Raw genomic sequence first — 25,070 nt, 5'->3', positions numbered from 1 at the left:
TGTAGTCTGTCCTAGAACACGTGGAGGCAAGTCCTTCATTCCTCTTGACGTTATTCCCTGTGTAATTATAGAAACCTGTTTGGCTCCTGCCGTCGTTGGCTCCTGGAGTGGCATGTGAATACTCTTAGGCAGCTCCTGGCTCTTTTCTCATTTTGGGGTTCTTTGGCCTGGTGACTGGATGCCATTTTGCCATTGTAGTAATGAGCTCCTACCTCCCAGGCTGGATTGCTTTTCAGGAGCAAAGCTGAAGGACAGGTGAACAGGTGGGCAGGTTACCAGCAGGTGACTTTTAACCCTGGAAGGCCTTCCGTTAGTACTGAGTCTCTGGATGAGATTAAGCCTGGAGATTAAGTGTAGTCTGTGGGATTAATGAGATAACCGATCGAACTTCTGGTTTGAGTGTGAAGCTATTGGTTCGTTTAGGTTTCTTTGGTATTACAGTGTTGGCATATTGGACAGAGGAGGAGACCACTTTTGGATTTGGAGGATGGCCTATATATAAAGCCTCAGGTTTCATCTCTTCTCACTCTGTTCTAGCTATCCTGGCCTTTTTACTAGTTCTCTAACACACCAACCACATTCCCATGTCAGGATTTTTTTGCTTGCTGTTATTTGTTTTTGAAATGCTCTTTCCCAGATGTTTACATGGCATGCTCTGCTCATGGAGAGACTTCCTGGGAGAGCCAGATACTCTCCCCCAGTGGTCCTTTCCTTGTGACTCTATTATTTTATCATCATTATTACTATTTTGTTGTTGTGGTGGTTAAATTCTTCTGGATCCTGAAGCCTGCAACCCTATTTAAAGGAAGACTCTAACCTGGGCACCTATAGTCCCAGCTACTGGGGAGACTGAGGCTGGAGGATTGCTTAAGCCCAGACATTCAAGACCAGCTTAGGCAACATAGTCTGGACAACCTGTCTCTAAAAAAATAAATAAATAAAACAAAAGAACATTCCAGTCTGTTCCTATACTCTACCTTTATGATTCTCTGGGTTTTTTTACTCCTTTTCTCAGTAACTGTGATACTGAGATTTTATTTCTACCCTGTCTCTTACACTAGATGTAAGCTCCAAGTTAGTAGACGTTTGTCTTGCTTATCTTCTAGTACAGGGCTTAGCAAACTCAGCACTGTTGACATTGTAGACCAGATAATTCTTTTTTTTTTTTTTTTTTGAGGTAGAGTCCCATTCTGTCACCCAGGCTGGAGTGCAGTGGCACAATCTCGGCTTACTGTAACCGTCACCTCCCGGGTTTAAGTGATTCTCCTGCCTCAGCCTCCTGAGTAGCTGAGATTACAGGTGCCCGCCACCATGCTTGTCTAATTTTTGTATTTTTAGTAGAGATGGGGTTTCACGATGTTGGCCAGGTTGGTCTCGAACTACTGACCTCAAGTGATCCGCCTGCCTCGGCCTCCCGAAGTGTTGGGATTACAGGCGTGAGCCACCACACCTGTCCTGACCAGATAATTCTTTGTTGTGGGTGGCTGTCTTATGCGTTGGAGGATGTTTAGCAACATCCATGTTTTCTGTCCACTGGATGCCAGCAGCACTCCCTACCCTACTTGTGACAAATATGTCTCTAGACATTGTCAATGACTCTGGGGAACAAAATCCCTCCTGGTTGAGAGCCATTGTTCTAGAAAAATACTTTGGCACTCAGTGGGTGCTTCAATATTTGTTAAGTGGATTAAGTGGTGGATACTTAATTGGATGATGGATGCATGAGTGCATTCAGCATATTAAAAATTTTTGGAGCATTGAACAACACTTATAGCCTTGTGTTCTTTCTTTCCTCTTTTCATAGATATCTCCATTCTTCTGTCTCTTTTCTGTTTCTGGCATGTTGATCCATCCTTTGCTGCATTTTCCTCCACCCACATTTGATTGCTCTTTTAGACAGTACTACTTTTTTTTTTTTTTTTCAAGTCTCACTGTTGCCCAGGCTGGAGTACAGTGGCGTGATCTTGGCTCACTGCAACATCTTCCTCCTGGATTCAAGCAATTCTCCTGCCCTAGCCTCCTGAGTAGCTGGGATTACAGGCGCGCACCACCACACCCAGCTAATTTTTGTATTTTAGTAGAGACGGGAGTTCACCATGTTGGCCAGGCTGGTCTCAAACTTTAGACCTTAAGTGATCTGTCTGCCTCGGCCTCCCAAAGTGCTGGGATTATAGGCGTGAGTCAACGTGCCCTGCCTGTGCTGCTCTTTTTTTTTTTTTTTTTGAGACTGAATTTCGTTCTTGTTGCCCGGTCTGGAGTGCAATGGCATGGTCTCGGCTCACTGCAACCTCCACCTCTTGGGTTCAGCGACTCTCCTGCCTCAGCCTTCCAGTAGCTGGGATAACAGGTGCCTGCCACCACGCCCAACCAATTTTTGTATTTTTAGTAGAGATGGGGTTTCACCATGTTGTCCAGGCTGTTCTCAAACTCCTGACCACAAATGATCCGCCCGCCTTAGCCTCCCAAAGTGCTGGGATTATAGGTGTGAGCCACTTTGCCCAGCTAGGCCTGTGCTACTCTTATATTTACTTTTGTTCAATTCAGCAAGTGACTCCTGAGCAGCTATGGTATGCTGTAGAATAATGAGAGAGAACCCTAGAAAGATATGGTACTGTCTGTGCTTAAGATGTCATTTGCTGGCCGGGTGTGGCGGCTCATGCCTGTAATCCCAGCACTTTGGGAGGCCGAGGCGGGCGGATCACGACATCAGTAGTTGAGTCCAGTCTGGCCAACATAGTGAAACCCCGTCTCTACTAAAAAGACAAGAAATTAGCCAGGTGTGGTGGTGGGCGCCTGTAATCGCAGCTACTCAGAAGGCTGAGGCAGGAGAATCGCGTGAACCTGGGAGGTGCAGGTTGTGGTGAGCCGAGATCGCACCATTGCACTCCAACCTGGGCGACAGTGCGAGACTCCGTCTCAAAACAAGACAAAAAAACGAAAGAAAACCCAACTCATTTTTTAAAATGGACATAGGTGTATGAAATGTACCTCCAAATTTTAATTCTTATTTCAAGGTTTTTTTTTTTTTTTGAGACAAGATCTTGCTATGTTGCTCAGGCTGGAGTGCAGTGGCACAATCTCGGCTCACTGCAACCTTTGGCTCCTGGGTTCAAGTGATTCTCCTGCTTTAGCCTCCCAAGGTAGCTAGGATTACAGGCGTGCGCCACCAAACCTGGCTGATTTTTGTATTTTTAGTAGAGATGGGGTTTCACCATGTTGGCCAGGCTAGTCTCGAACTCCTGACCTCAAGTGATCTGCCTGCCTCGACCTCCCAAAGTGCTGGGATTACAGGCATGAGCCACCGCCTCTGGCCTTGTTTTTACTTTTCTTGAGACAGAGTCTTTCTTACTCCTTCACCCAGGCTGGAGTGCAATCTCAGCTAACTGCAACCTCCACCTCCTGGGTTCAAGTGATTCTTGTGCCTCAGCCTCCCGAGTAGCTGGAATTACAGGCGTTTGCCACCATGCCCGGCTAAGTTTTGTATTTTTAGTAGAGATGGGGTTTCACCAACTTGGTCAGGCTAGTCTCAAACTCCTGATCTTGAGCAATCCACCCCGCTTGGCCTCCCAAAGTGCTGGGATTACAGGCATGAGCCATTGCGCCCAGCCTCAGGATAGTTAAAAATTGATATTAATGGGCCACCATAGGGTTGAGTTAGTAATTGTTAAGTACTTATCAGAATGGAATTTAAAATCCAATTTTAACAAAACCTACCCATTCAATTTTTACTTATTTTCATTTGTTGCAATTGTCTTTGGTTTCTTGCTATTAATTCTGTTTTTGTCTAAAACCTGGTTGAAAAATATACGAAGTGGCCTTGGTAATTTTGAACTTCTTGTTCGTTGTGAATGTTCTTGGGGTTGGTTATTGTACTGAAAGGTTGTGAACAGCTGATACATCAGTTTTTTAATAAAAATTTTAAAATTCTTTTTTTTTTTTTTTTTTTGAGGTGGAGTCTCTCTCTGTTGCCCAGGCTGGAGTGCTGTGGCGCAATCTTGGCTCACTGCAACTTCCGCCTCCTGGGTTCAAGTGATTCTGGAACTTCAGCCTCCCGAGTAGCTGGGAGTACCTGCCACCATGCCTGGCTAATTTTTTTTGTAATTTTAGTAGAGATGGGGGTTCCACCGTGTTGGCCAGTCTGGTCTCAAATTCCTGACCTCAAGAGATCCGTCTGCCTTGGCCTCCCAAAGTGCTGGGATTATAGGCGTGAGCCATTGCGCCTAGCCTAAAAAATATTTCTTATTAATTAGAGACAAGTTCTTACTTTGTTACCCAGGCTGGTCTCTAAGCACAGGCGATCCTCCTGCCTCAGCCTCTCAAAGTGTTGGGATAGCAGGCTTGAGCCATAATGCCCTGCCTGACTCTCTTTCTACCAAACATTTATGTTTCATCTCTGATACTGTTAGAGAGATTTCATTTGATTTGAACTATGGGATCAGAAGAATTCCATTAGGGAGGAGTGTCTGGAATCTTTTTCTTTTGAAGACACAACTGTCTTCTCCTTAGATTATCTGGGAGATAGAGTAGACAAAGCTATTGTGGTTTTTTCAGAGAGGATCCTGAAATTAGTTTTACCTATCTCTGTTTCTTTGTATTGATAAATGGTTTATTAGGATATTAAATAATTAAACATATATTTAAGAAAAAAAGATGATTTTCTTGTTGATGTCTCAGATTCCTATTCATATGACTGATTCTTGTAAGGAAGAACTGGGACCTTAAGATTTTGCTGAGTGAGGGAGGTAGCCTGTTTTTTTAAAGTCAGTTTTTTCCCCTTGTGGGATTTTGTTCAATGCTTTGATACAAAAACTGTAATTTACTTTGTAGTTAAAACTGACATCAAAGGAAAGTACTGTTACCTGAGGCATGAAAATAGAAGATAGCATTAAGATTTAGAATTTTTCTTGATTTTTGTGTCTTTTTAAAATAACTTGCAATTGAAACCTGAGTTTTAGAGCAGCAGAATGCCATTTGAATAAAGGCCCCAGATTGTAGTGGTAACTAGGATACCTCTTAGATAATTTTAAGTGTACCAGAAAAGCAGCAACTAAATTGGATTCTTCATTTATCACATATAAAAGGTAGTAGTTGGTGTCTTTGTACTAAGGAAGTCTCCTGTTTTTAAAATGTAGGAATATTTGAAGTGAAACATTAGGAAATTGAACAGAAAAATAGGCTTTGTCTTTTTAAAGACGAATAGAAGGAAGCATTTTTTTTTTTTTTTTTTTGATATGGATCTTCGCTCTTGTTGCCCAGGCTGGAGTGCAGTGGCGCAGTCTTGGCTCACTGCAACCTCCGCCTGCGTCCTGGGTTCAAGCAATTCTCCTGCCTCAGCCTCCTGAGTAGCTGGGATTACAGGCATGCGCCACCATGCCCGGCTAATTTTGTGTTTTTAGTAGAGACAGGGTTTCTCCATGTTGGTCAGGCTGGTCTCGAACTCCTGACCTCAGATGATCCGCCTGCCTCGGCCTCCCAAAGTGCTGGGGTTACAGGTGTGAGCCACCGCACCCTGCCAGGAAGCACTTTTTAAAAGTGCATTACTTGAGTTTTATCAAGACTTATTTCTGAATTCTGTAATGAATTTGACATCAGGAAGACTTTTTTTTTTTTAAGATGGAGTCTCGCACTGTTGCCTGGGCTAGAGCACAGTGGCGCGATCTCGGCTAACTGCACCCTCTGCCTCCTGGGTCAAGAGATTCTCCTGCCTCAGCCTCCAGAGTAGCTGGGACTACAGGCACCTGCCACCACGCCTGGCTAATTTTTTGTATTTTTAGTAGAGGCAGGGTTTCACCATGTTGGCCAGGCTGGTCTCAATCTCCTGACCTTGTGATCTGCCCACCTCAGCCTCCCAAAGTGCTGGGATTATAGGCCTGAGCCACCCCACCCAGCCGGACATCAGGAAGATTTTAAATAATATTCTTTGGTGTTTATTTTTAAGATACTGACTCCTGAGGTTGTGAAAAGCTTATTTTATCTTTTTTTTTTTTTTTTGAGACAGAGTCTGGCTCTGTTGCCCAGGCTGGAGTGCAGTGGTGCAGTCTCGGCTCACTGCAAGCCCCACCTCCCGGGTTCACGCCATTCTGCCTCAGCCTCCCAAGTAGCTGGGACTACAGGCACCCGCCACCATGCCCGGCTAGTTTTTTGTATTTTTTTTTTTTTTAGTAGGGACGGGGTTTCACCGTGTTAGCCAGGATGGTCTTGATCTCCTGACCTCGTGATCCACCCGCCTCGGCCTCCCAAAGTGCTGGGATTGTTACAGGTGTGAGCCACCGCGCCTGGCCTTTATCATGGTTTTTAAGATGGAAGGGCTTAAGAAAGGAATGAGAATTACTGTGTTGCCGAACTTGAGGCAGCCTCAAGATGTTTCTGAAAATCAAGGTCTCTGAAGAACACAGATGGTGAGGTTTGTAGTTCTAATTTAATAGATCAGAAAGGAAATACTTAAAATTCTGTAGAGAACCTTCTTGTTCTTTTCTAAATTTAATCTCAGGTTTAACCTCAAGGCTGTTAGATCCTTAGCTGCATGTGGTGGTGTTCACTTGTAGTCCTAACTTCTCGGGAGACTGAGGCAGGAGGATCACTGGAGCCCAGGAGTTTGAGGTTACAGTGAGCTATGATGGTGCCAGTGCTCTTTAGCCTGGGAGACAGAATGAGACCCTGACTCAAAAAAAAAAAAAAAAAACGCTGTTAGATTCTTTTTTTTTTTTTTTTTGACAGGGGGTCTCGCTCTGTTACCCAGGCTGGAGTGCAGTGGCGCGATCTCGGCTCACTGCAAGCTCTGCCTTCCGGGTTCACGCCATTCTCCTGCCTCAGCTTCCTAAGTAGCTGGGACTATAGGCGTCCACCACATCCGGCTAATTTTTTGTATTTTTTAGTAGAGACAGAGTTTCACAGGAAGGTCTCAGTCTCCTGACCTCGTGATCCGCCCGCCTCAGCCTCCCAAAGTGTTGGGATTACAGGCATGAGCCACTGTGCGTGGCCTGTTTGTATTCTGTCACTAAGAAATCTGGAATGAGTTAAATTTCATTTAGGGAAAAATAGAAAATTGCTAAACCACACTAATTTCTAGGGGAGTTTTTTGTTTGTTTTCTCCATAGTGATTAGTGAAAAGGAAGAAGTCAGGAGACCTGGATATGAGGCCTAACTCTGCACTTTACTCCTGAGTGATCTTGGGCATTTGCCCTTTGATGAGTCAGTTTTTCTCATGTACATGTAGGCACTCCCACTCCTGGGACTTCAGTGTCCTCACCCATAAAATGGGAAGGATAATACATCATTTTGTAATAAATGGCATTGAAAGGAGTGTGTCATGCATACAATCCCTGTGGAGCCAGAAGAAAGCTTGAGAGCCACTGTTGGTAGTCAACACTGAAGTCAGTCACTTGATAAAGATGATGTTTCTTTGACTTTTTTAATGTATTTAATTTTTTTAAGGGGTCCTCCTATGTTGCCCAGGCTGGACTTAAACTCAGAGGGTGAAGTGATCCTCCTTCCTCGGCCCCCTGAATAGCTGGAATTATAGGCAAGCGCCACTGATGAATCTATTTTTCAGTTAGAGTTTGAATTGAGTCTATTTTAGGAAGGCATCTTTAACTGTATAATATATTGCTTAAAAAAAAAATTGCCATGCTAGAGAATTCCTGCTTTGCTTAAATAAGTGGAGCACACTGACAGGCATAAGGCTGTTTCCTTTAGGTCATTATTCACCTTGTAGCATGTAGATTGGATCACCTATGGACATGGAAAGAGTAAAGGACTTGTCTGAATCTTTTTTGGGTCATTCTAGGGGATCCTTTCAATGATCACAATGGCCAATGGCTGATAGAACTAGAAACCCAGGCTGGACACAGTGGCTGACGCCTGTAATCCGAGCACTTTTGGAGGCCGAGGCGAGAGGATCACTTGAGATCAGGAGTTTGAGACCAGCCTGGCTAACTTGGTGAAACCCCGTCTCTACTAAAAATACAAAAATTAGCCAGGTATGGTGGCATGCGCCTGTAGTGCCAGCTATTTGGGAGGCTGAGGCAGGAGAATCACTTGAACCTGGGAGGAAGAGGTCCCAGTGAGCTGAGATGATGCCCCTGTAGTACTCCAGCCTGGGCAACAAAAAAAAAAAAAAAAAAAGGAAAGAAAATAGAAACCCCCTCAAAAAGGCAGGACCTCTGGTGACTGGAATTAGTTGAAAATGTTTGTTTCTGAATCAACTGTTATTTTCCCTGTTTTTTGTTTGTTTTTTGTTTTGAGATGGAGTCTTGCTCTGTTGCCCAGGCTGTAGTACAGTGGCCCAATCTCGGCTCACTGCAGGCTCCGCCTCCCAGGTTCACGCCATTTTCCTGCCTCAGCCTCCCCAGTAGCTGGGACTACAGGCATCTGCCACCATGCCCGGCTAATTTTTTGTATTTTTAGTAGAGATGGGGTTTCACTGTGTTAGCCAGGATGGTCTCGATCTCCTGACCTCATGATCTGCCCGCCTCGGCCTCCCAAAGTGCTGGGATTACAGGTGTGAGCCACTGCGCCCAGCCTATTTTCCCGCTTGTTTCCTAGTAGCTTTCTTTGATAATGCTGTGGGCAGTTTGGAGTGGAATGGTCACAGTAAACCCAGGAGATTCAAAGAAAAGAAATGTTTTTGTTTGTTTGTTTGTTTTTCTACTTCTTGTGTTTTCTTTATTTTAAATTCCTTTCCCTCACCTGGTGATAGATGTTCTGCTTATTATTTGGTGTTTTTTTTTTATCAATTTTTAAAGCCTCATATGTTAAACGACTCGCAAGGCAAGATTGCTCTTAGTTTTGAAAGCAGAAATGAGAAGGTATTTCCCTTGGAGGGAATTTATTGGCTTATTTCTTGAAGTGAGTGCAGACACCGTTCCCCATGGGAACCACCTAGCCCGAGTGCTGTCCGATTCTTTGTGGTTAGAGCAAATAGCTCTATTGGGCAGCCAGCCTATAGTGGCATCTCACTGGCAGGAGTTGGGACTTTGAAGACTTTTACAGTCTCATTTCTGATCAAATTCTACTCTCCTGCAGTAGTTTTTGGTTTTATAGAACTTTTGGAAAAATTTCCCTTTCCTTTCATCATTCCCAGAGCATTGAGAGAAGTATTAAATTACTCCATTATTGACAGAGAGGTTTTGGTCACCCATGTAAGGAGTTCAGAACCAGGCCTTCCCAGTGAGCTGCTGTGCTGGTTTGATTTTTTCTTTTTTTTTTTTTTTGAGACAAAGTCTCACTCTGTTATCCAGGCTGGAGTGCAGTGGTGCGTTCTCGGCTCACTGCAACCTCCACCTCCTGGGTTCAAGCAATTCTCCTGCCTGAGCCTTCCAAGTAACTGGGATTACAGGCGTGCACAACCACACCGGGCTAATTTTTGTATGTTTAGTAGAGATGGGATTTCACCTTGTTGCCCAGACTGGTCTTGAACTCCTGGGCTCAAGCCGTCTTCCTGTCTCGGCCTCCCAAAGCGTTGGGATTATAGGCATGAGCCACCACGCCTGGCCTCCTAATCTTACTAGTCACCTTGCTTAGAAGCAGTTCTTCCATGGATTGATTGGTGAGGCTGGTTACCCTCTTGAACCTTCCTTGTCATCTGTAAGTTGTACTCATGGTGGCCATCTTATTTTGGCTTCCATTTTTTGTGGGGGAGGTGTCAAAAAATGGGATTTCCTGAAAATGGCTTTGTGGGGGTATTGTTCTTGAGTTCTGGTTTTAGTCTGATCTGTAAAATGAGGATTACTCACAGACTATAATAGAGGGACAATTATATAGTTTTTGCGTGTTAAGTGTTTGGTGACCTGATAAATGGCTATCAGATTCCAGGGATGTGACTATACCAGATGTTGGTAAACTGTGGCCCATAAGTTAGATCTGGTCTACAGCCTGTTTTTTTATGGCCCATAAACTAAGAATGATTTTTCCTTTTTTTTTTTTTTTTGAGACGGAGTCTCGCTCTGTCACCCAGGCTGGAGTGCAGTGGCCGGATCTCAGCTCACTGCAAGCTCTGCCTCCCGGGTTTACGCCATTCTCCTGCCTCAGCCTCCCGAGTAGCTGCGATTACAGGCTCCCACCACCTCGCCCGGCTAGTTTTTTGTATTTTTTTAGTAGAGACGGGGTTTCACTGTGTTCGCCAGGATGGTCTCGATCTCCTGACCTCGTGATCCGCCCGTCTCGGCCTCCCAAAGTGCTGGGATTACAGGCTTGAGCCACCACGCCCGGCCTTTTTTTTTTTTTTTGAGACGGAGTTTCACTCTGTTGCCCAGGCTGGAGGGCAATAGCACGATGTTGGCTCACTGCACCTCCGCCTCCTGGGTTCAAGCAATTCAGTTTCAGCCTCCCGAGTAGCTGGGACTACCGGCACATGTCGTCATGCCCGGCTAATTTTTGTGTTTTTAGTAGACACAGGGTTTCACCATGTTGGTCAGGCTGGTCTCGAACTCCTGACCTTGGGTGATTCACCCGCCCACCTCGGCCTCCTAAAGTGCTGGGATTACAGGCGTGAGGCACCGTGCCCGGCCTGATTTTTACATTTTTGAGAGGTTATAAAAATAAAGAAAATGAGAAGATAAACCGCAGACTGGGAGAAAATACTTGCAGAAGATATATCTGTTAAAGGACTGTTACCCAGAATATACAAAGAGCTCTTAACACTCAACAATAAAAAAGCAAAAACAACCCAATTAAAAATATGGGCCGGCCAGGCATGATTGCTCACACCTGTAATCCCAGCTGGGAGGCTGAAGTGAGATGATTGCTTGAGGCCAGGAGTTGGAGACAAGCCTGGGCAATATAGTGAGCACCCATCTCTAATTTTTTTTTTTTTTTTGAGACAGAGTTTCGCTGTTGTTGCCCAGGCTGGAGTGTAGTGGTGCGATCTCAGCTCACCCCAACAACCTCTGCCTCCCAGGTTCAGATGATTCTCCTACCTCAGCCTTCGCAGTAGCTGGGATTACAGGCATGTACCACCACACCCAGTTAATTTTGTATCTTTAGTAGAGATGGGGTTTCTCCATGTTGGGCAGGCTGGTCTTGAACTCCCAATCTCAGGTCATCTGCCCGCCTTGGCCTCCCAAAGTGCTGGGATTACAGGCATGAGCCACCGTACCTGGCCTAAATTTATTTATTTATTTATTTTTTCTTTTTTTTTTTTTTTTGAGACGGAGTCTCGCTCTGTTGCCCAGGCTGGAGTGCAGTGGCCGGATCTCAGCTCACTGCAAGCTCCGCCTCCTGGGTTTACACCATTCTCCTGCCTCAGCCTCCCAAGTAGCTGGGACTACAGGCGCCTGCCACCTCGCCCAGCTAATTTTTTGTATTTTTTAGTAGAGACGGGGTTTCACCGTGTTAGCCAGGATGGTCTTGATCTCCTGACTTCGTGATCCGCCCGTCTCGGCCTCCCAAAGTGCTGGGATTACAGGCTTGAGCCGCTGCACCCGGCCCTAAATTTATTGATTGATTGATTGATTGATTGATTGAGACGGAGTCTCGCTCTGTTGCCCAGGCTGGAGTGCAGTGGCCAGATCTCAGCTCACTGCAAGCTCCGCCTCCTGGGTTTACACCATTCTCCTGCCTCGGCCTCCCGAGTAGCTGGGACTACAGGCACCCACCACCACGCCCAGCTAATTTTTTGTATTTTTAGTAGAGACAGGGTTTCACTGTGTTAGCCAGGATGGTCTCGATCTCCTGACTTCGTGATCCACTTCAGCCTCCCAAAGTGCTGGGATTACAGGCGTAAGCCACCATGCCCAGCCCCAAAATTTTTTTTTTAATTAGCTGGGCATAATGACATGTGTGCCTGTAATCCCAGCTACTTGAGAGGCTGAGGTGGGAGGATCGCTGGAGCTCAGGAGTTCTAGGCTGTGGTGAGCCATGATTGTGCCACTGTGCTTCAGCCTAGGCAATGGAGAGAAACCCAGTCTCTTTAAATAAAAAAAAAAAGGACAGAAGTCCTAAGTAGACACCTTACCAGAGAAGAAAAACAGATGACAAGTAAGCATATCAAAAGCATATGAAAAGATGTTCAGCATCATAAGTCATTAGGAAATTGTAAATTAAAACAATTGATTTAAACAGATTTACCAAGCTCTGGACTGTATCACAGTGGAACTAGAAGATGAGGTGTTCAGTCTCTTTCAGTTACCATGCCTAGTTCTCTTGTTCTCCTGGGCACTTGTATCTAATGGTAAAGCTGTTCTTATGAATTTCTGTTTCATTTGCAGGTATATGAATGACCTAAAGCTACAAATAAAGACGGAGAGAGAACAGTGCCAACTGGGAGCAGGGCAAGAATGCCAATTCCTCCTCCCCCGCCACCCCCACCTGGCCCTCCTCCACCTCCCACATTTCATCAGGTAGGTAGTCCTTCCATCAGGCTATCTCAAAACCTTTGAGTAAATAGGTTGATGGTCCTCACATATTATTATTATTTTTTAATCCCTTTTGGTTAAAATTTCTAGATTTTCCTACCCGTAGCATTCCTATTCTTTAATTCTGTTTTTAACATTCCAGATTGTTATTCCTAGCATTAAAGGATACATAGGGCTTCCTTGTACAAGACATAGTGTATAATCAATGACATGTGGTACAGGAAGGTGGAGAATAAACAAGTCCATCTTCTTCAGCTGGTTCTGATTCCTGAGAGGTCCTCTTAGGACCATAATGGCATGTCTGGTTTCCTTGTCCTGGTTCACTCTAAATGGAGATTTGGACAGGTGGCATTGGAGTAGGAGCTAGTGTTTTCCCCTAAAACTATCTGCTGTATAAAAGTTAGTTTGTTGTTTCTTTGGCATTTTTGAGAAAAGTGGTGAGGAATCTTTTTTTTTTTTTTTTGAGGCAGTCTCGCTCTGTCGCCTAGGCTGGAGTGCAGTGGCACGGTCTCGGCTCACTGCAACCTGCACCTCCTGGGTTCAAGAGATTCTCCTGCCTCACCTCCTAAGTAGCTGGGATTACAGGCATGCGCCACCACGCCTGGCTAATTTTTGTATTTTTAGTAGAGATGGGGTTTCACCATGTTGGCCAGGCTGGTCTTGAACTCATGACCTCGTGATCTTCCCGCCTTGGCCTCCCAGAGTGCTGGGTTTACAGGCGTGAGCCACCGCACTCGGCCTGAGGATTCTTAGTGGTTTTCTCTTGATACCACTTCATCATCTCTTCTATTCAAAATCAGTTCATTTTAAAGCCAAGTCCATCAAGTCCAACACCTTATCAAGAAGGAAAGGAGTTTTTGAAATGTGTTGGTTCGAAGACTGAAAGATTCAATAATAGGAAAAAAAGCAATGTGATTTTTGAACGAAGCAGGAAGCTACTTTAACCATACCTGGATTGTGATACCTGGTTTCACCTGAGAAAGAGGGAACCTGAGGCCAGGCGCAGTGGCTCACACCTGTAATCACAACACTTTGGGAGGCTGAGATAGGTGAATTACTTGAGGTCAGGAGTTTGCAACCAGCCTGGCCAACATGGTGAAGTCCTGTTTCTGCTAAAAATACAAAAATTAGCCAGGTGTGGTGGCAGGCGCATGTAATCCCAGCCACTCAGGAGGCTGAAGCAGGAGAATTGCTTGAACCCAGGAGGTGGAGGTTGCGGTGAGCTGAGATCACGCTGCACTCTGGCCTGAGTGACAGAGTGAGACTTCGTCTCAAAAAAAAAAGGGGGGGAAAGGGGGTTGGGCGCAGTGGTTCATGCCTGTAAGCCCAGCACTTTGGGAGGCTGAGGCAGGCGATCATGAGGTCAGGAGGTTGAGACCGTCCTGGCTAACACGGTGAAACCCCGTCTCTACTAAAAAATACAAAAAATTAGCCAGGTGTGGTGGCAGGCTCCTGTAGTCCCAGCTACTTGGAAGGTTCAGGCAGGAGAATGGCGTGAACCTGGGAGGCGGAGCTTGCAGTGAGCGGATTATCACGCCACTGCTCTCCAGCCTGGGCGACAGAGCGAGACTCCATCTCAAAAAAAAAAAAAAAAAACCAAAGGAACCTGTATGTATTCTATTTTTGTAAAATTTGGAAGTAAAAGTAACTTCAGAGAAGAATAGGCCATGGGTGTGTGTATGCGTGCACGCATAGGTGTGTATGTGTGTTTATGTGCATATGTTAAGTGTTTTACAGTTGAGAAATTGTACCCTGAAGAGGAAAAGTGACTTGCCTATCTAATCTGTTTCAGAACTAGAACTAGAGTTCAGTTTACCCACTTCCGTTTGTTTTCATAACCTGTAGTTTTTAGACATTTTGTTTTAAGAATATGTATAGCTGGGCACGGTGGCTCAAGCCTGTAATCCCAGCACTTTGGGAGGCCGAGACAGGTGGATCACGAGGTCAGGAGATCGAGACCATCCTGGCGAACACGGTGAAACCCCGTCTCTACTAAAAAATACAAAAAACTAGCCGGGCGAGGTGGCGGGCGCCTGTAGTCCCAGCTACCTGGGAGGCTGAGGCAGGAGAATGGCATGAACCCGGGAGGCGGAGCTTGCAGTGAGCTGAGATCCGGCCACTGCACTCCAGCCCGGGCGACAGAGTGAGACTCCGTCTCAAAAAAAAAAAAGAATATGTATGAACCGCCTTTTGGAGCAGTTTTGTGTGGAAGCCCAATAAATGAAGTAGATAAAAGCAGAGCTTGGCCAGGCGTGGTAGCTCACACCTGTAATCCCAGCACTCTGGGAGGCCGAGGCAGGTGGATCAGTTGACGTCAGAAGTTTGAGACCAGCCTGGCCAACATGGCGAAACCCCATCTCTACTGAAAATACAAAAATTAGCTGGGTGTGGTGGTTGGGCACCAGTAATCCCAGCTGCTTGGGAGGCTGAGGCAGGTAAATCACTTGAACCCCAGAGGCAAAGATTGCACCCAGCACTTTGGGAGTCCAAGATGAGCAGATCACAAGGTCAGGAGATCGAGACCATCCAGGCCAACGTGGTGAAACCCCATCTCTACTAAAAATACAAAAATTAGCTGTGCGTGGTGGCATTTGCCTGTGATCCCAGCTACTCGAGAGGCTGAGGCAGGAGAATCGCTTGAACTAGGGAGTCAGAGGTTGCAGTGAGCTGAGATCACGCCACTGCACTCCAGCTTGGGCAACAGAGTGAGACTCTGTCTCAAAAAAATAAAGCAGAGCTTGTATGGTTATAGTCGGGGTAGAGGAGGCAGTCAATGAAGGCTTTTAGGTAGGTGGTGATACTTGAGCTGAGTCTTAAACCATAAGTAGAGCTTAGCCAGAAAGAAAGGAGGGAGGGAGGGCACTTGAAGCTGAGGAAGCAACATGTAGAAAGATACTGATTTGGTATTAATTAATGAATGAATGAGACAGGGTCTCACTCTGTTGCCTAGGCTGGAGTGCAGTGGTTGTGATCATAACTCACTGCAGCCTCTAATTCCTGGGCTCAGTGATCCGCTTGCCTCAGCCTCCTAAGTAGAGGGGACTATATGTACATGACACTGCACATAGCTAATTAAAAAAAATTTTTTTTTAGGCTGGGTGCAGTGGCTCATGCTTGTAATCCCAGCACTTGAAACTCTGTCTCAAAAAAAAATTTTTTTTTTTTTTTTGTAAAGGCAGAGTCTTACTTTGTTGCCTAGACTGGTCTTGAACTCCTGGCTTCAAGTGATCCTCTTGCCTGGGCCTCCCAAAATGCTGGGATTACAGGTGTGGGCCACTGTGCCGGCCTCGTGCTGATTTGCAAGAAAGCATATAGAGGTTTAGATTATTGCTTGAGGGGATGTGGTAGCAGATGCAGCTGGAGATGTAAGCTGAGGGTTTAGATTTTTCTTCTGACCATCATGAGGAGTTGTTGAAATATTTTCAGCAGCAAGAGTAACCTGTTTTTGCGCCTTTCCAATACAGTTTGGGGGACTGGGGTTGGGGTCGAGCCTGGAGACAGAGGCCTGTTGCCATTGAAAATTTAGATCTAAGGCTGAGCACAGTGTCGCATGCCTGTAATCCCAGCACTATGGCAGGCTGAGGCGGGCGAATCACCTGGGGTCGGGAGTTCAGGACCAGCCTGGCCAACATAATGACAGCCCACCTCTATAAAAATACAAAAAAAGTTAGCCAGGCATGATGGTAGGTGCCTATAATCCCAGCTACCAGGGAGGCTGAGTTGGGAGAATCACTTGAACCCAGGAGGTGGAGGTTGCAGTGAGTAGAGATCGCACTATTACATTACACTCCTGCCTGGGCGACAGAGCAAGACTCCATCTCAAAAAAAAAAGAAAAAGAAAAAGAAAATTTAGGTCTAAACTAAAGCTATCAGCATGGATAGGGGAGTCAAGATATTTAGAGGGAGGCTGGACACGGTGGCTCATGCCTATAATCCTAGCACTTTGGGAGGCCGAGCCAAGCAGATCACGAGGTCAGGAGATCGAGACTATCTTGGCTAAGACGGTGAAACCCCGTCTCTACTAAAAATAGAAAAAATTAGCTGGGCATGGTGGTGGGCACCTGTAGTCCCAGCCACTCGGAGGCTGAGTCAGGAGAATGGCGTGAACCCAGGAGGCGGAGCTTGCAGTGAGCCGAGATTGCACTACTACACTCCAGCCTGGGCAACAGAGCGAGACTCCATCTAAAAAAAAAAAAAAAGGTATTTAGAGGCCAGGCGTGGTGGCTCACGCCTGTAATCCCAGCACTTTGGGAGACTGAGGCGGATGGATCACAAGATCAGGAGTTTGAGACCAGCCAGGCCAACATAGTGAAACCCTGTCTCTACTAAAAATACAAAAGTTAGCCAGTCAGAGCGAGACTGTGTCTCAAAAAAAAAAAAGATATTCAGAAAGTGAAATCTTTTTTTTTTTTTTGATGAGACAGAAACGAGACTGTGTCTCAAAAAAAAAAAAGATACTCAGAAAATGAAATCTTTTTTTTTTTTTTTTTTTTGATGAGACAGAATCTCATTGTCACCCAGGCTGGAGTACAGTGGCGTGATCTCAGCCCACTGCAGCCCCCGCCTCCCAGGTTCAAGTGATTCTCATGTCTCAGCCACACGAGTAGCTGGGACTTCAGGTGTTTACCACTATGTCCAGCTAACTTTTGTATTTTTAGTACAGATGATGTTTTACCAAGTTGGCCAGGCTGGTCTCGAACTCATGACCTCAGATGATCCACCTACCTCAGTTTCCCAGAGTATTGGGATTACAAGTGTGAGCCACCTCACCAGATCATATGTATTATTTTTCAAAATGTTTTACTTGAGGAGACCAGGTGCAGTGGCCACACTTTGGGAGGCCAAGGCAGGTGGATCACCTGAGGTCAGGAGTTTGAGACCAGCCTGGCCAACATGACGAAACCCCATCTCTTCTAAAAGTACAAAAAAAAAGTAGGTGTGTGTGGTGTCATACGCCTGTTGTTGCAGCTACTTGGGAAGCTGAGGCACTAGAATCTCTTGAATCTGGGAGGCAGAGCTTGCAGTGAGCCGAGATCACACCACTGCACTCTGGCCTGAGCAAGAGAGGGAGAGTCTGTCTCCAAAAAAAAAAAAGATTGTATCAAACATTATTGCTATAAAAAGATACTTACTTTTAAATATTTGAGAGCTTAATTGGCATTCCATTGTGTGCTTATATTATCATTGTTCCTTTTGATTTAGCTTTTAGATTATTTTCAGTTTTATGCTATTAGAAATAGTTTATTGCTATTATTAGCATCTTTGTGCACTTGTCCAGTTGTTTTCCTTTTTTTTTTTTTTTTTTTTTGAGACGGAGTCTCGCTCTATCGCCCAGGCTGGAGTGCAATGGCCGGATCTCAGTTCACTGCAAGCTCCGCCTCCCGGGTTCACACCATTCTCCTGCCTCAGCCTCCCAGGTAGCTGGGACTACAGGCACCTGCCACCTCGCCTGGCTAGTTTTTTTTTGTATTTTTTAGTAGAGATGGGGTTTCACCGTGTTAGCCAGGATGGTCCCAATCTCCCAACCTCGTGGTCCACCCGTCTCGGCCTCCCGAAGTGCTGGGATTACAGGCTTGAGCCACCATGCCCGGCCTGTCCAGTTGTTTTCTTTTTTTTTTTTTTTTTTTTTTTTGAGACGGAGTCTCGCTCTGTCGCCCAGGCTGGAGTGCAGTGGCCGATCTCAGCTCACTGCAAGCTCCGCCTCCCGGGTTTACGCCATTCTCTCGCCTCAGCCTCCCGAGTTGTTTTCTTAAAATGAATTCCTAGAAGTAGAATTCTTGTGCCACACATTTTCAGGCCTTTTTTTTTTTTTGAGACGGAGTTTCGCTCTTGTCGCCTAGAGTGCGATGGCACGATCTCAGCTCAGTGCAACCTCTGCCTCCCAGGTTCAAGCGAGTCTCCTGCCTTAGCCTCCCAAGTAGCTGGAACTACAGGCGTGTGCCACTATGCTTGGCTAATGTTATATTTTTAGTAGAGACAGGGTTACATTATGTTGGCCAGGCTGGTCTTAAACTCCTGACCTCAGGTGATCTGCCTGCCTTGGCCTCCTAAAGTGCTGGGATTACAGGTATGAGCCACTGCACCTGGCCTGGACATTTTTAAGGCTTTTGATACATATTGTTAAATTGCTTTCTAGAAAGATTATACCAATTTATCTTACCTTAGGTAGTATAAAAGTTCCCTTTTCCCTGAATCCTTATGACTACCATAGAGTAGTTATTCATCGCATTTATTTATTTTTCATTTTTAAATTTTATTTATTTATTTATTTTTTGGAACAGAGTCTTGCCCTGTCAGCCAGGCTGGAGTACAGTGGTGCGATCTTGGCTCACTGCAACCTCTGCCTCCTGGGTTCAAACGATTCTTTTGCCTCAGCCTCCCAAGTAACTGAGATTACAGGCATGCACCACCATGCCAGGCTAATTTTTGTATTTTTAGTAGAGACAGGGTTTCACCATGTTGGCCAGGCTGGTCTCGAACTCCTGACCTCATAATCCACCCACCTCGGCCTCCAAAAGTGCTGGGATTACAGGTGTGAGCCACCATGCCCGGCCCATCCTGCGCATTTTTTGAGCTTCCTCTCTGTGCCAGGCACTCTGCAGCAGTGAGCGGTGGTTCCTGCCTTCATGAACCCTGCCTTCAATAAGTTTTTATAGTCTCTTTAGTAAAAAAAAAATTTTTTTTTTGAGGCGGAGTCTCGCTCTGTCACCCAGGCTGGAGTGCAGTGGTGCGATCTCAGCTTACTGCAACCTCTGCCTCCCAGGTTCAAGCAAATCTCCTGCCTCAACCTCCTGAGTAGCTGGGACTGCAGGTGCATGCCACCACGCCTGGCTAATTTTTGTGTTTTTAGTAGAGACGGGGTTTCAGCATGTTGGCCAGGATGGTCTCGGTCTCCTGACGTCTTGATCCACTGCCTTGGCCTCCCAAAGTGCTGGGATTGTAGGCGTGAGCCACCATGCCTGGCCTTCTGATTTTAACCTTTACCAATTGGTAGTTACTATGTTTTAACTTGCATCTTTTTATTTTTATTTTTATTTTCTGAGATGGAGCTTTGCTCTTGTTGCCTAGGCTGGAGTGCAGTGTCAGGATCTCTGCTCACTGCAACCTGTACCTCCCGGGTTCAAGCAATTCTCCTGACTCAGCCTTCCAAGTAACTGGGGTTACAGGCATGTGCCACCATGACAGGCTAACTTTTGTATTTTTAGTAAAGACGGGGTTTCTCCATGTTGGTCAGGCTGGTCCTGAACTCCCAACCTCAGGTGATCCACCTGCCTCAGCCTCCCAAAGTGTTGGAATTACAGGCATGAGCCACTGCGCCTGGCCGCATACATGATTTTTTTTTTTTTTTTAATCTTGAGACGATGTCTCACTCTGTCACCAGGCTGGAGTTCAGGGACGTGATCTCGGCTTACTTCAATCTCTGCCTCCCAGGTTCAAGTGATTCTCCTGCCTCAGCCTCCTGAGTAGCTGGGATTACAGGCACGTGCCACCGCACCCGGCTAATTTTTTTATATTTTTAGTAGAGATGGGGTTTCACCATGTTGGCCAGGATGGTCTCGATCTCTCAACCTCACAATCTGCCCGCCTCGGCCTACCAAAGTACTGGGATTACAGGCGTGAGCCACTATGCCCGGCCGCGTGTGTCATTTTTTATACTGCAGTGTATGAAGCTCAGGTCAGAGGCGTGAGGATGAGATACAAATATTTGAGGTTTGGGGAGTTACTGGTGGCAATCAAGCCCTGGGACGGGGTGGGTGTGCCCAGGACCATTTGAATAGAGGCTGAGGATAGAACTCTGGGAAATGAAGTTTAAGAGGTAAGTGGAAGATGGAGAACCTGAAAAGAACCATGTTGTTGAAAGGTTGCAAAAATTAGCCAAATGTGGTGGCATGTACCTGTAGTTCCAGCTACTTGGAAGGCTGAAGTGAGAGGATCACTTGGGCCTGGGAAAATGAGGCTGCAGTGAGCAGTGATCGTGCCACTGCACTGCAGCCTGGATGACAGAATAAGACCCTGTCTCAAAAAAAAGCAAAAACAGGCCTGGCGCGGTGGCTCAAGCCTGTAATCCCAGCACTTTGGGAGGCCGAGACGGGCGGATCAGGAGGTCAGGAGATGGAGACCATCCTGGCTAACACGGTGAAACCCCGTCTCTACTAAAAATACAAAAAACTAGCCGGGCGAGGTGGCGGGCGCCTGTAGTCCCAGCTACTCGGGAGGCTGAGGCAGGAGAATGGCGTAAACCCGGGAGGCGGAGCTTGCAGTGAGCTGAGATCCGGCCACTGCACTCCCCCGGGCGACAGAGCAAGACTCCGTCTCAAAAAAAAAAAAAAAAAGCAATTAGAGAGTAGAAAACGCCTGGGGCTTTGAGACAATCAGAGCATTCAAATCTTGGCTGTTTGTTTATTAATGATGTGATATTACCTTTATTTCCTCATCTTTGGAATGGGAATAATATAGTTTATAACTTTATTTAGAGGTTAAATTGAAGTAATAGGGAGACAGTAGGGTATGTTAGTTGAGATAGGATATGAGTTTTTAGTGTCACTGTTGGAGTTTGGACTCTTGTTTTATCGTTTATTAGTTGCATGACCTTAGATAGCTATTCAGCTTCTGGCCCACCCTTTCCAAATGGCAACAATGATAATAATACCTTTCTCATGGGAAGGTTTCGAGATTTAAATGAGCTAAGGCAAATATTGTGCTTACCACAGTGCCTAAGTCATAGTAGGGACTCACTACGTTTTGCCTTGATGATGATGATACGCGTTAACATACATACATAGTGTCTCACATGCAGACTAGCACAAAGATTACTAAGTATTACTGCAGGCCTCCCATCGGAAGCTTCTGAATAAGAAGGAAATGGAGCTCCTTCACAGAAGATAGAACAGGAGGGAAAAAACTGAAAAGGATGATGCACATTGATATTGCTCTTTGGCATATATATCTAATGAGGTTAGACAGATATCTCAAGGAATCCAATTTGTTTTAAGTCATTTATCCCAAGCTTGTGATAAAGGGAACTTTTTTTTTTCTTGCAGACGCATTCTCACCCTGTTGCCCAGGCTGGAGTGCAGTGGTGTGATCTCGGCTCACTGCAACCTCCAACTCCCGGGTTCAAGCAATTCTCCTGTCTCAGCCTCCCAAGTAGCTGGGATTACAGCATGTGCCACCACACCTGGCTAATTTTTTGTATTTTTAGTAGAGACGGGGTTTCACCATGTTGGCCAGGATGGTCTCGAACTCCTGACCTCAAGTGATCCACCTGCCTTGGCCTCCCAAAGTGTTGGGATTACAGGTGTGAGCCACCGCACCTGGCCAATAAAGGGAACTATTTAGGATAAACTTATATTTCTCTTATCCTCCAGGCAAACACAGAGCAGCCCAAGCTGAGTAGAGATGAGCAGCGGGGTCGAGGCGCCCTCTTACAGGACATTTGCAAAGGGACCAAGCTGAAGAAGGTGACCAACATTAATGATCGGAGTGCTCCCATTCTCGAGAGTGAGTCTGAGCTTCATTTCCTAGTGAACCGGCAGGATCCCAGGAGTGACTTGGAGACTTGGCTGTGTTGTTATTTTTGTTGGGGCTTGAGTGGGAGAGTTTTGTCCTGGGATATGCTTTGGCTCTCTTCTCATTCTTCTGAACCTTAGAAGTTTCTTCTTGACTCTTGGAGAGCATCTCAGGTTTAAGATTACCGTCTCACTGGGCGTGGTGGCTCATGCCTGTAAGCCAAGCACTTTGGGAGGTCAAGGTGGAAAGATTGCATGAGCCTAGAAGTTCGAGGCTGCAGTGAGCTGTGATCACGTCACTGCGCCACTGCACTCCAGCCTGGGCAACAGAGCAAGACTCTGTCTCTCAAAAAGGAAAAGAAAAAAAAAAAAAGAAGGCTGCCATCTCTTATTGTAACATACTCATCTGGGGACATCCTTGACTGTCCTTTGAGGATACTGCCACATTCCTAGAAACCTCTTGACTGAAACCAGGGTTGATTTTATGATTGCTACAAGTGTCCGTTCCTGTAGGCCTCTGGAGAGTGTTCACATATTGGTTCCTGATCCGTTAGCCTTTTATCTATCATCTGAGATGTGGAGAGGAGAGTCCAGATAACTATGTTGAACTTTTTTTTTTTTTTTTTAGCCTGAGTTTCGCTCTTGTTGCCCAGGCTGGAGTGCAGTGGCATGGCCTCAGCTCACTGCAACCTCCGCCTCCTGGGTTCAGATGATTCTCGTGCCTCAGCCTCCCAAGTAGCTGGGATTACAGGTGCGTGCCACCACGCCTGTCTAATTTTTTTGTATTTTTAGTAGAGACGGGGTTCTCACCGTGTTGGCCAGGCTGGTCTTGAACTCCTGACCTCAGGTGGTCCACCTGCTCGGCCTCCCAAAGTGCTGGGATTACAGGCGTGAGCCACTGCTCCTGGCCCCCCAAACATTTATTTAACCCCCTTATCCCTTTGCCCTAAATAAAGGAAGATCAGCCACTTGTTCTTTTTTTTTTTTGAGACGGAGTCTCACTCCGTCACCCAGGCTGGAGTGCAGTGGCGCGATCTCGGCTCACTGCAAGCTCCATCTCTCGGGTTCACACCATTCTCCTGCCTCAGCCTCCCAAGAAGCTGGGACTACAGGCACCCACCACCACGCCCGGCTAATTTGTTGTATTTCTAGTAGAGACGGGGTTTCACCGTAGTCTCTTATCTCCTGACCTCGTGATCCGCCCACCTCGGCCTCCCAAAGTGCTGGGATTACAGGTGTGAGCCACCGTGCCCAGCTTCACTTGTTCTTTCTCTTTCATCACAACAAAGAGTTTCATCCCTACACAAAGCTGTGGAGCAGAGACGCCTAGCTTTCCTTTCTTTTCTGTTCTCTCTTTTTTTTTTTTTTGAAACAGGGTCTTGCTCTGTCTGTCGCTCAGGCTGGAGTGCAGTGGTATGATCACGATTCACTGCCACCTCGACCTCCCAGGCTCAATCAATCCTCCCATCTCAGCCTCCCAAGTATATAGGTATGCATCACCATGCCTGGGTAATTTTTGAAATTTTTTGTAGAGACAGGGTCCTACTATATTGCCCAGGCTGCTCTCGAACTCCTGAGCTTAAGTGATCCTCCCATCTTGGCCTCCCAAAATGCTGGGATTAATGACATGAGCCACTGTACCAGGCCTGCTTTTTTAAATAGAAGGGCAAAAACAAGACTGGTGTGTTTGCAAGCGATAGCCCAGACAGATGAGGGGTTTCCCCTCATGATTGACTTGGTCATCATCTGAGAGCATGTGAAATGAAAACCCTACTGGTATGCTTTCCAGAGCCCAAAGGAAGCAGTGGTGGCTATGGCTCTGGAGGAGCTGCCCTGCAGCCCAAGGGAGGTCTGTTCCAAGGAGGAGTGCCGAAGCTTCGACCTGTGGGAGCCAAGGACAGTTCAGGTATCTGATGAGTACTTTCCCAGGATATTTCCCTGGTGTGTTAATTTCTGATGTCCCAAGTGGGCTATCTCAGGTTGAGAAGTGTGGTAAAGGTCGGGGGCAGAAAGACTTGGGAGCAGGGGAGGAGTTATACAGTAGAATACAGCAAAAGCCGAGGGATTAAATGAAAGCGGATGCAACTTAGATAAAGAAAATGTGGTATATATACACTAGAATACTATTTAGCCTTAGAAAAGAAGGAAACTTCTGTCATTTCTGATAATACGGATGAACTTGGAGGACATTATACTAAGTGAAATAAGCCAGGTACAAAAAAACAGATACTGCATGATCTCATTTATATGTGGGATCTGAAACAGTTGAACTCATTCATAGAAGTAGAGAGTGAGTGGCCGGGCGCGGTGGCGCAAGCCTGTAATCCCAGCACTTTGGGAGGCCGAGATGGGCGGATCACGAGGTGAGGAGATCGAGACCATCCTGGCTAACACAGTGAAACCCCGTCTCCACTAAAAAATACAAAAAACTAGCCGGGCGTGGTGGCGGGCGCCTGTAGTCCCAGCTACTCGGGAGGCTGAGGAAGGAGAATGGCGTGAACCCGGGAGGCGGAGCTTGCAGTGAGCTGAGATCCGGCCACTGCACTCCAGCCTGGGCGACAGAGCGAGACTCCGTCTCAAAAAAAAAAAAAAGAGAGTGAAATATTGGTTACTAGAGGCTGGGGGCAGTAGGTGTTGGGATGAGGAAAGGGGAGATGTTGGTTAAAGGGTACAAAGTTTCAGTTAGACAGGAGGGATAAGTTTTAGTGATCTATTGCAGCAGTCCCCAGTCTTTTAGGCACCAAGAACTGGTTTCATGGAAGACAATTTTTCCATGGATGGTGGGTGGGGGATGGTTTCGGGATGAAACTGTTCCACCTTAGACCATCAGGCATTAGTTAGATTCTCATAAGGGGCATGCAACCTAGATCCCTCACATGGGCGGTTCACAGTGGAGTTCGCCCTCCTATGAGAATCTAATGCTGCTGCTGTTCTGACAGGAGGCGGAGCTCAGGCGGTAATGCTTGCTCTCTCACCTTCTGTGTGCCCCGTTCCTAATAGGCCACTGACCTGTACAGGTGTGTGGCCCCAGGGGTTGGCGACCCCTGATTATACTTCATGTATATTTGAAAATTGCTAAAAGAAATTTTATTTTATTTTATTTTATTTATTCTTTTCTTTTTTTTCCTCCTGAGATGGAGTCTTGCTCTGGCCCAGCCTGGAGTGCAGTGGTGCCATCTTGGCTCACTGCAACTTCCCCCTCCTGGGT

At 46.2% G+C, this 25,070-nt stretch overlaps 1 protein-coding gene across 3 annotated transcripts in view; it reads left to right on the top strand.

Moving 5' to 3' along the window:
* The window catches only part of WIPF2 (WAS/WASL interacting protein family member 2), a 69,134-nt gene that overhangs the window by 25,706 nt on the left and 18,358 nt on the right, over positions 1-25,070 (top strand). For all 3 annotated transcript variants that reach the window (XR_004430591.1, XR_004430590.1, XM_033183134.1), the window contains exons 2-4: positions 12,207-12,338; positions 21,722-21,854; positions 23,652-23,768. Coding sequence is in view for 1 of the 3 variants with exons in the window: in XM_033183134.1 (XP_033039025.1) it covers positions 12,276-12,338; positions 21,722-21,854; positions 23,652-23,768 (313 nt within the window). In the remaining 2 variants the exon portion in view is untranslated. The remainder of the gene's footprint in view (positions 1-12,206; positions 12,339-21,721; positions 21,855-23,651; positions 23,769-25,070) is intronic.

The sequence above is a fragment of the Trachypithecus francoisi genome, unplaced genomic scaffold (assembly GCF_009764315.1).
Source record: "Trachypithecus francoisi isolate TF-2019V2 unplaced genomic scaffold, Tfra_2.0 Lachesis_group20, whole genome shotgun sequence".
NCBI lineage: Eukaryota > Metazoa > Chordata > Mammalia > Primates > Cercopithecidae > Trachypithecus > Trachypithecus francoisi.
Note: the sequence above shows the minus strand (reverse complement) of the source record. Positions and strands in the feature narration are given on the sequence as shown.